Source organism: Anoplophora glabripennis, unplaced genomic scaffold (genome assembly GCF_000390285.2).
Source record: "Anoplophora glabripennis isolate ALB-LARVAE unplaced genomic scaffold, Agla_2.0 scaffold1097, whole genome shotgun sequence".
NCBI lineage: Eukaryota > Metazoa > Arthropoda > Insecta > Coleoptera > Cerambycidae > Anoplophora > Anoplophora glabripennis.
In genome coordinates this window covers 100,928-112,471 of record NW_019417333.1, presented here as the reverse complement: position 1 = coordinate 112,471, position 11,544 = coordinate 100,928, and the positions used below count along the sequence as shown (strand labels likewise).

At 32.1% G+C, this 11,544-nt stretch overlaps 1 protein-coding gene across 1 annotated transcript in view; it reads right to left on the bottom strand.

Annotated features, from left to right (window-relative positions):
- Positions 1-10,125, bottom strand: part of LOC108913110 (potassium/sodium hyperpolarization-activated cyclic nucleotide-gated channel 3-like) — a gene marked incomplete at its 3' end in the record, with an annotated part of 13,167 nt that extends 3,042 nt beyond the window's left edge. The window contains exons 1-3 of the mRNA XM_018718587.1: positions 9,887-10,125; positions 5,075-5,293; positions 1,274-1,451 (exon numbers count right to left, since the gene is read on the bottom strand). Of these exons, the coding sequence (XP_018574103.1) occupies positions 1,274-1,451; positions 5,075-5,293; positions 9,887-10,125 (636 nt within the window). The remainder of the gene's footprint in view (positions 1-1,273; positions 1,452-5,074; positions 5,294-9,886) is intronic.
- Between the last annotated feature and the right edge of the window lie 1,419 nt (positions 10,126-11,544).

The window sequence follows — 11,544 nt, the reverse complement described above, 5'->3', positions numbered from 1 at the left end:
GGGGGGTCAAAAGTTTTGTGACGTCACATGTTAAAATTTAAAATACTAAAACGCGAAATTTAGATGTGAATAAAAAACTATAAAAATCTACGAACTTGATCTATATTTATTAATAATTTAGCATTCTCGCTATGAGATTATCTCTCATGCAACATTAAAAAATGAAAATAGCTGTTTTCTCTCGATTATTTTTAAATACATGCCTAAATTTAAAAAATGTGTGACGTCACATCAGGAGGGGGGGATTATAAAAATGTGACAACCTGTGACAAGGACGGGGGGAGGGGTTCAAAAGTCCTAAAATTCGTGTGACGTAATTTATGGATGGCCCCTTAACAAGATAATTTTCTTATTTATTCTTCTTTATTTTTCATTAAAAAATTAATTATTTTGTAGCAGAATGAACATTAGGTATCAAAAAAATAGTTATCTTTCCCATTTTTAAGGCAAATTTTCCAATCTTTTTGGCGGACAAGTATATTATTGTGTTATACATTTCAATTATTAGAGAAAAAAAAATCAAATCCAGATTGCTGGTTATCACCAACCATGTTGTCGTTAAATCGACATCTTCGGGGCGTCGGACTGCAAAAACTTCTCAAGAATTTTGTCGGATTTTGCTTGCTGGTTGTCACCAACCATAATATCGCCAAATCGACATATTTGGGGTGGGTGACAAACTCAAAATGCCAAAATTTTTGGCGGACAAATTTTTTGGGGGGTTTAAAAAATATATATCTTTCATTTAATCTTAAAAAAAAGTGCTGGTCATAACATGCCATGTCTATGCCAGATTGACATGTTTTCCTGAAAATCACGGGAAAACTTACCACTGTTGAATTTTCCCCGTAGTCAAATCTTGGGAGACCCGTCAAACTTAAACTGCACGCAAAGTTACAGCTTGCTGGTAATCATTTATTTTTTGTACGTGGGCCCGTGGACTATTACGTTTTATGACAAAATTTGATTAATTATTGTGGCAAATTCCTTACAAACTACCGTGGTCATGATTGACCTTGAGCCCCGTGATTAAATTTAGGGGTCATTTAAGGGTTAACCTTGGATTTGATTTTTCTAGGGCTCCGTCTGACGCATATACATTAAGAATCTTCTCTCTCTCTTAAGAAATTTCGACGTTTAACGTATTTTTTCCGTCTTCAAACCAACAATTTAACACCCTGTACATCGGAAACGTATCAAGTGAGATAAACTCACTCCCTCGGTTTTTTTAAAGCACAACGCGCTGTTTTGAAAAAGTCAGAAATGCACATACCTGCCGAAATAACTCCGCTATATCCACCCATCTGCCTAGCCTGACCATTTTCAGTAAGACAAGAGTCCTTACGGCCAGTAGAACTAAAGTGTCGACTGTCACAAAGTATCTTATAAGTAACATGAAGGAATGTATGCAAGACAAGAGGTCGAAAAAGAAATAACTAGTCAGGTACCGCCTAAAACATTTTGATTACATTAAAAAATTTTGGATGATGAAAAGAACGTGTAAACTCTACTGTTCCGAAAAAAGTTACGCTAGAACTAACGCTTCCGAAAGAGTACACTTCGCATAGATTTAGTGAATGATTAACACAAGGCATAAATAACGCTTTAGGATTGTGTTCTTTGATTTTTGCTTGTACACCACCATGAACTTCTACCATGGTTGCAGCGTTATCATATCCTTGAGCCCGACACAGATGTATGTCCATTGTCCAAGTTATCACACTCTAGTTACGTAAGGATATTTTCAGTAAGTTCGACTGTAGTCTTTACAGCTATAAGGGAAGAAGAAACCCAGAAACGATTCCTTCAATTCAACTTGATCGTCTTCAATATGAACATATCTGATCTACATGTGATATGTGGGGTGCTATCGAAAATAATTCCGAAATATCTTCAGCTTTCTTTGTCATCCACAATTTATTTTTCACCTCTTTCTCCAAAAAGCTGATTTTGACTCACTTTGAATGTCTTTGGGCAAATAAGAATCCATCCGTTTCCGTTTTGTACAGGCGATAGCATGTTGAATTCTTAGCGTATGTGCTTTTAGCACTGGATCATATTTCGACAAATTCCCCCTATTTTCTGATGAAACCCCCTCACTAAGTCCTCTAAAAGGAAGGTTTTGGCGTGCCAGGAAAAGAATAACATCTAAAAGACGACTCAAAATATCACGTCACTTCGTATTTTCATAATCAAAGACCATTTGATGTTCATGGTCGATGGTTTTTTTGTAGCTTCAATCCATTTTCCAAGATTTTCCAGTTTGCAAAACAAGAGAGATGGTTCTCCAATTCTCTGTTCAGATACTTTAGGATTTAGTTTCTAGTCCAGACGGTATCTGTTTCGAAGAGCCCATATTTTGGTGAATCGTATATCCACGGAGATTTTTAGCTTTTTGGCTTTCAAAAATCACTAGAACTGAAAATTTTTCTATGCGCATAAAAAAACGTGGGCTTAACTTTTGGCGGCACAATATGTTTAGAAAATTCGAAAAATGTCATATTTAATTATATATCTTTTCAAGAGTTGATTTTAGGCGAAAATGGAAGAGAACCCCCAAATATGGGGTTAAAAAACAATACTTTTTAGGGAATTTTTTTGGGGTATTTAAATTGGGTATAGGACCTTTATAGTTGGCTCAAGAAAACTTCATGTTATGTAGAATAATCACACCAAATTTCATCAAAATCGGTTCTATAGATTTTGCATAATAATTTTGCAATCCAGATTTGCACAGCGAACACCAAGACCCTTATATACTTGAAAATTTAATCGCATATAGAAGGGCTCTCAAGCTTTCAAACGCTTTTTGAAAAATTCTAGTTCGTCAATTAGGAGAGTTCTGGCGTTTATTTAAACATTGGTCAATTTTTTGTACTTATAAACAATTAGAATAACTTCTTGAATATTCAATCAAATCAAATTTTATTTTTTTATTATTTAGTTATTGGAAAGGCGCTTCTTTAAAAAAAAAACAACAGATAGATTGGTCAATTAGTTATAGCCGATCAAAGTTAACCGTCATTTACACTAAATGTACTGGGACATCCGGGCTAATTTTTCGAAAAATACCTTTGTTATTCCGAGTTCTTACCAGGTTTAAGTTTGCAATACTTTTCTTCATTGGCAACCTACATTTAAACGTGTTTAAAGTTATTTGTGCAAGCGAGAAATTCAAGAAAATCGTACGGGTGCTGGTGGTGGTGGGGGAAGCAGAGACCGCGGACGCTTCGGCCTGTTTGAAATTGAATCTAACAAATTTTTAATATCTTAGCTTCTAGAGGTCCGATTTTGATGATTTTTTTTTAAATCGATGTCTCGCGATTTAAAAAATATAATTAGTGTATTTTCAAATGCCTATCGTTAATAATTATTGGTATTTCAACAGTCCTATAATTAATTATCTTTAAATTTTCTTTAATTATAAACTTTATTTTTTTATAGTATCACAGATAAGTGCTTAAACTTATATACTGTTTATCAAAGATCAAAAGCAAATTTATTTAAATATTCTAAAATTGTTAAACAACAATTAGTTTCAAAATATGTCGAAAATTAATAGTTAATTAATAATTTAATCATCATTTCTTTTGTGATTAAAGTATAATTCAAATATTATTTATTGTTTAAAATATAAGCAAATGTGAAATTAACTCATTATATTACAAAAATACAAAATTATAGATTATACAAAAATTCGACCAATGTTTAAATAAGCGCCAGAGCTCTCCTAATTGGCGGATTTGAATTTTTCAAAAAGCGTTTGAAAGCTTGAGAGCCCTTCTATATGCGATTAAATTTTCAAGTATCTAAGGGCCTTGGTTTTTGCTGTGCAAACTTTTGAAAATTTGCAATTTTGTTGCTAAATCTGGATTGCAAAATTATTATGCAAAATCTATAGAACCGATTTTGATGAAAATTGGTGTGATGATTCTACATAAGATGAACTTTTTTTGAGCCAAGTATGAAGGTCCTATACCCAATTTAAAGAACCCAAAAAAAAATTCCCCAAAAAGTAATGTTTTTTAACCCCATTTTTGGCGATTTTTTCGATTTTTACAATAATAATCATGATTCATTCGATTTGTAACTAGTCATATTTTGTAAAATTTAATTACAAACATTTTTTTCCTCTTCCATTTTCGCCTAAAATCAACTCTTGAAAAGATACATAATTAAATAGGAAGAAAAATATGACATTTTTCGAATTTTTTTAACATATTGTGCCGCCAAAAGTTAAGCCCACGTTTTTTTTATGCGCATAGAAAAAATTTCATTTCTAGTGATATTTGAAGGCCAAAAAGCCAAAAATCTCCGTGGATATACGATTCACCCAAACCAAAACAGATACCGCCTAGTCTATTCCACCATAAATTAAACCGAGTTTGCAGCAGAAACAGAACAAACAGTTTTTTGTTGAAGAATATATCATCCAATTTCTGAGTCCTTTTTCTCCATTTGGTAACGCTTTATAAAACCATTTTAAATTGAAGTGTCGGCTCTTTTCTTTTATTTTATCTCCAGATCTTTGGACATTATCTAAAAATGAGTCATCTCTATTTTGATAGGATTTCACTTCCCATTTGAGCAAGTAGCAACATCGAAACGAGTTAAATAAAATGAATTTGTTTTGTCATTTCCATGTAGCTCTTCTTCGTCGTATCCAATTTGCTCTAATTCTATTCCGTCCTTTTTCTTTCTTGATGTTGATCTTCTCCACCTTGTTCTTCACCTTGTATGTCAGGCTCCCTTCCCAACGTCCCTCCAACCAATGCTTTTTGATACTGTTTTTCTACTCATCATCTGTTTCATCAAGAAGGTCACTTTCAACATTTTACTATGTTGTTTGTATTTGATACCGAAGCCGAGAGTGCTACATAGTTCAAAATTGATTCAGATAACGATTCGCGCGCAAGTTCTTTTGATTTCTTGAATTTTCTTTGCTGGAATCCACTAGGTCTATTTCGATTCGTATTGAAGTGAACAAAACATTAAAGCGTTAGACTTGTCTAATAATTTGGCCGCCACCGGATATACCAACAAGTACTTAAACAAAATTAATATAATTACTTACTTGGCGATTTTCGACGGGCTTAACATAACTTTGCTTTTTTCCTCGTGGTAGTAGCCAGTAAAGAATATTTTTGTCATATCAGCTACATGCATCAGATCCAAAACGCATTTAGTATAATAAATGTAGTCTTTTTTTTGCATTATTACTACGGACGCATCTACAGGAATAACCACGTACAGAGCGGTAAACAAAAAGAACATGAAGAACTCCCAATACAAACTGAAAAAGAGACATGCAATATACTCCAGTCGAATTAGATCAAAAAATCTGAAAACTTGAAAAAATTATTAATAAGACGGGAAAGGGTATGTATAATAATAATAACAAAAAAGTAACTCGAAAGAAGTGACGGTAAGTTGGCAAATAGCAAATAAGTGGCAAATTTACGTGTTTCTTCACTTTTTTTCCACCCACGAAAATCTAGACGATCTATTAGTCCAGTGGGTATCTCTACCTTTTTCGAGATGGATGTTTTATACTACTAACGCTAATTTTAGTTGGAAATAGTTCAAATATTATGTAAAATGATAGAAAAAATAAAAAAGGCACATTTTTCTCCCTTCTTTCATGTATAATTCGGAGAATATTGACATTAGACAAAATAGTCAACGGAGAAAAAATTTCGTTTTGAGATTCTCTTCAAAATAAAAGAGGTCCGAAATTTTTATCTGCATTATTGTTGCTGCAATACAGTATACAGGGATGGCCAGAAGTACGGAATAAAATTCATATCTCGAGTTAATTTTTTTTAAAACGCCGAAACACGTTAACTGATTTTGATTTTTTCCCGTCTTTCGGTTATACAATAATTAATTTTTCTTCAACCCCCTAACCCCCAGCTACCCCTACTTTTTTTTNAGTTAACAAAAAACGCTCGGTCAACAACTCCACACAAATATGCATTTCTATTGAATAAAGTATGTATATCAGGTCGCTTCGTGTCCCGTAGTTTAGTTTCGCGTTGTGTTGAAGGTTTCATGCACTGTTTTAAGGTAGGTACTAGATTTGGGATGATCATCGTAAATACACGAACTCTCCAAACTTACCCACTCCAGTACTTGCTTATTAAACCAAAAAGTTAATGTAATTTATTTACTCACCTTGTATTTTGTATATTTGATGTATTTGTAGTGTTTGTTCTCATATTTAAAATCTTGTGGAGTGAATGTGTATACATCTGATTTTAAGGACGGTGGTGCAGGTTTTCCGTCATTTAATGATCCACTTGCTCCTGACTTGTCTAAGGTAGCCTTGTATTTATTCATAAATGCATTTAATCTCTCTGACTGACGCTGTTTTTTACGTAGGTGTGCATCGTTTTCTGAAATAATAAGTTCATTTTAATTTTGTAAAATATAAAACCTACTACGAAATAATAGAGCATCATATTTAGATCATGGATTCACTAAGGGCTTTAGCTATAGTTACTAATAATAATATGCCGCCTCCTCTCCCGCACAAGTCTCCGACTTATGGGCTAATTCTTGTAATTAGAATGAGGAGTAGAGATATTATTATTATTTATTATTATTAGTATTATTGATGTTAATGTTTATGCAGAAATTTTTTGAATTTATAACAATATTTAATTAATTAAGTTCTTAAAACTTTTTGGCAACTGCACAATAATGTACTGTATGTATGTAATGTAACAAATTTCAACTTATAAAAGTCTTGTATTAGAGTATAGCTTGATATAACAAATATTTATTTTGACCATATTGGAAAGAAATAAAGAATAAGAGATTACGGCTTTTTAGAATCCTTAACAAACCATGTTTAGGTAGGTTTCGTTGAAAGATTTAAATATTTAGTCGATAATTAATAATAAATAAATTACTTAATTTAGTACCACAACAAACAATAAAAATCAAAATAACTCGGAAACGCACAGGAATTTCGAAACAGCAGAAGGGACATTATTTTTGTTAAACTGTATGTAGATAATGAAAACAACAGTTTTTTTAAAAAATAGTCATTGGCTTAGAACTTCTGTTTAAGAAAGAGATTGAGCACCCCCTCCACTCCGCCACTGTGCAAGTTTTTGACCATTCTTGTCGCTTGTTTTATGTCCCTTAATTAATAGGCACTATCTCCCAAACATGAAAATTATCTAAGCATTCGTTTATAAGTTATAATGAAAATTCGAGAAAAAAAAATTATATTCAACACCCTGTATCTCGGAAACGAAGCCTTCTACGACATATGTTTATAGGAACTTTTATTTTTAAAAACATGTGTTCTATCTCCTGTTAAAGTTTGTCCACAAAAAACTGACTCACCCTGTATAAAATGATAGATACGATATGAGCCCGCTGAAAAAGTTGTGCATAATTGATAGCACAAGGAAGTGTATAAAAAATAAAAAAGGCACATTTTTCTCCCTTCTTTCATGTATAATTCGGAGAATATTGACATTAGACAAAATAGACAAAGGAGAAAAAATTTCGTTTTGAGATTCTCTTCAAAATAAAAGTGGTCCGAAATTTTTATCTGCATTATTGTTGCTGCAATACAGTATACAGGGATGGCCAGAAGTACGGAATAAAATTCATATCTTTTGAGTGAGTTAATTTTTTTTTAAAACGCCGAAACACGATAACTGATTTTGATTTTTTCCCATCTTTCGGTTATACAATAATTAATTTATCTTCAACCCCCTAACCCCCAGCTACCCCTACTTGTTTTTTCAAATGCAAACATAAGGCATAAGGGGGTTCGTTGAAAAGCTTATAGAAAACCCAATCCAGTCATACCAAATAAACAAGTTTTATTTTCGCTCGGGAATTCGCTCGTTTTGCATTAAATAGAGCTTATTCTTTGGTACACATGTTGGTCTTTGGATTGACCGTCTTTTCCATAAATTTCATCGACATCCATCGCTTTTTGCAATAATAATGCGAAATTTTCACTTATAATGCCACTGGAGCTTCAATTATTACTGGAAATTTTTTCGAGCACACGAATTTTCTAAAAAATATTCGTGTGCAAGAAAAAATTTCCAGTTTTTAATTGAAGCTAGAGTGGTATTCGGTAAGAAAATTTCACAATGAAGTGTTAAAAAATATCGACAAAAATATAAAGATATTAAAATTTTTTGATTGTTTTGAAGAGACAGTAGGCTTTGTATGTTAATTCAAAAAGGATAACAAATGTCATTTTATATGCACGGTGTCAAAGTGAAAAGTTTAGTGTTTTTTTACGAAAAATGTCTCGTTTTGGAGAAGAAAACCAGGACATAATAAAAAAAGAAATTCAACATCTGATGCCAGATAATACCAAAAAATCAAAGATAAGCANACTAAAGTTGGTAAAAATATATTTTATTGCAAAAAAACTTGAAGCAGTATATATAATCAAAGTAACTTACATACATATAACATTAGGTTAAATAAAATACAACTAACCGACTTTAGTTAAGCAAAATAATAAAAAATAAGTCGATAGTAGATCAATCCCTCAGTTTTCCACATACTCATTTTACTAAAGTTGGTAGAAATATATTTTCTTACAAAGAACCTTAAGCACTATGTAATATCAATAAAATTCATATGTATATATTATTAAGAAGGCCATGGAATCCATGTCAAACAAGGTAATCGTGACTTTTGACGTTATTTGACCATTTTCTTTAAAATCGTTGTGTTGTACAATTGAAAAATGGAGCGGTTTGAGAAATACGTTTTATGCAAGTTTTGCAAAAAAGTTAGTGAAATTAAAATGTATCATCGGAACCTAAAATTTTTAATGTATTTATTACAAGAATGCGGGCCAGAAATTTATTCGCCAAACTTGTTTGGGATTATTAAAAATCATTTGCTTCTTGTGTGTAAGAAATATGGAGCTCTTCGTGGATCACAGCAGAATAAGATTGTTTCAAAGTACTACATTTATTTTTTGAAACATAGACATTTTATAAATTTTAGTGAATGTGTGCTTGTTTATTCCCCATTAAGAAAAGAAGACGTGGCTGAGGAATTTCAGCAACATTTGGACGCTTTAATTAAAACTACTAAAAGTACATACTTGGTAAATAATTATTTATAAATGATTTGTACTTATTAAATTATGATAGAATAAATTTGAAGTTAAATATAAATGTCATTTTATTTATAAATGTCAAAAAATTTCCAGTGTAATTTCATGCTCCTTACCCCAAGGAAGAGAAAAATTTCCGGAAATTTTCTTAGTTGCTATAGTAACGCTACAAAATACAGGCCTTTAATTGGCTGAAAAATACTATTGTGAAATTTTCACTGATATTTCCGCTCTAAACCTTTATTTTACAGTTAACAAACTGGTGAAATATGACTTTAGATACCTTAAATTGTAGGTAATTTAATTGCCTGCAACATAAAATGACTAATTTCCCGACAGATCGTCTAAATTTTCGTGGACAGTAAAGAAAGTGAAAAAACACGTAAATTTGCCACATATTTGCACTTAGCATCACTTCTTTTGAGTTACTTTTTTGATATTGTCATTTTGTATATCCTTCCCCGTCATAAAGTGCAATGAAATGCCTACTAGTAATTCTTTCAGGATCAAATTCTAATTTGACTGAAGTATGTAATAATTTACATCTTGATCGCTACCAATGTATTTTTATTTTTTTATTACAATTTGTATTAAATGTAAAAATATTAGGAGATAGGCTCCTACATCATTTTTTAACGACCAAAAAAGTTTTCTCTAGGATTAAAAATGTCATCAGAGCTATCAATTTAGTACTGATGGACTATATCAGTTCCTTGGTGGAAATAAAACCTCGCGGTATATATTTTATTTGCGTGTTATTTAGATAGTACATACCAGAAGGCGCTGAAGGGGTGTATCATGTAGTAGTGGCGCAACATGTGCCTCACTTCTTCATTGCGGCACGCAGAGTAAGATTTAAAATACCTCGACGTCTCGGGATGGCTCCTGCTGATCATGCACAAAGAGCGCAACTTTCTTCTAAAGGTGATCCACATCCCACTTTGGACGAACTGATTGACGACGTCTTCGTGCGCATCTGCGAGCATACAGTCGTGGTCTTCGAACAGCGGCATAGCGGGTGTCGGAGAAGGGAAAACAAACCAAAAAAAACCCACTTGAAACCACCGAATTATTTACTAGTTACGATGTTTGTCAATCTGACAATTTCTGGATGGCTGGATGGAAATTTACTTTAAAAAAAGTACATAGCTCAAATTAAAGAGAATAAATCCCGCTGAAACAGCTGACAGGTGAGATTGGCAAAATTATTGAGACCGGTGGACCTTTGGAAAGGGAAGCGAAAATTTTTTCCGTTGGATCTCTTACAGGTGGCCAGCTACAAAAATTTTTGTCATTCATATGCTAAAACTAGAAACTTTTTTTATTGTTTAATTTTATACATTAGCTTATAAATTCAATTGATTTTATTAGGACAAAGAAAAACAAATTTAACGTTAAGTAAATAATGAATTCTAAAAATAAAAGTACTTACTTAAGCTACTCCCTTCTTTTGACTAAAACAATATGCGTTTATAAAAAGAACCTACCTAAACCCACGCAAATGAGTGAGTCAATAACAATCTTGAAAATAATAACAAAAACAATAACAAATAGATATTGATATTATGTCACGAAAGAACAATAAAATAAGTAAGTAACAAAAGTAAAGATGTTTATAAATCCACGAAATGCATACCATTATTTTCAATACAGGAATTTAACCTTCGCTGCGTGTTTAGGTATATAGTCTGTTTAGAAATGAAATAGAGTAATAAAAGCTTATTATGTATGCAAATCGTAAATAAATGTAGTACTGGTGCTTATATTCAATATTTTTATATTACGTATTATCGGTATAGATGAGGTGTACTTTTAAAAAAACTTTGGTGACCGGGTTGTACTAAATTGTAGCAGGTAGCTAAAATTTAATCCCCGACAATCCGTCTTTGTCTATGCCGCTTCAATTTCACTTTTTAAGAAAACGTGAAACAACCGAAACATGGATAAAGAGCGCCAATAAATAAACAACACTTTCGTTAGAAATTTTTAACTTGCACTATATTCAACAATTTTTTGTGTTGAATTGATTTATGTAAAGAAAACTATAGCATTGCATTTCAAATTTTTGAGAAAAATCCATAAAACGGCATTCTTTTGAAATGACGCCTATCTATAGGTTTCCATATCGAGGTAAATGACTTTACGCATTCACCACGAGATAAAGCATGAAAAGACCTTTCCAAAGAGAAATGCTTACAGAAATTATTACCTGGACAAAAAAAATATGACCGTATAGAAAATTAAATTTTAAATTGAGTTTCTTGTTCTTTAAACTCGATCCAATATGGCGAACATGGTCAAAAAAAATCGCAAAGTTAGAAGAAACGGTTTTTCTAAAATAACTAAAAAAATATAGCACGGATTGAAAAATTTTAAATGAGAAAGTTGTAGGTTTTAAAAAGATCTATCGACTGATTTTTTGAAAGTATCGA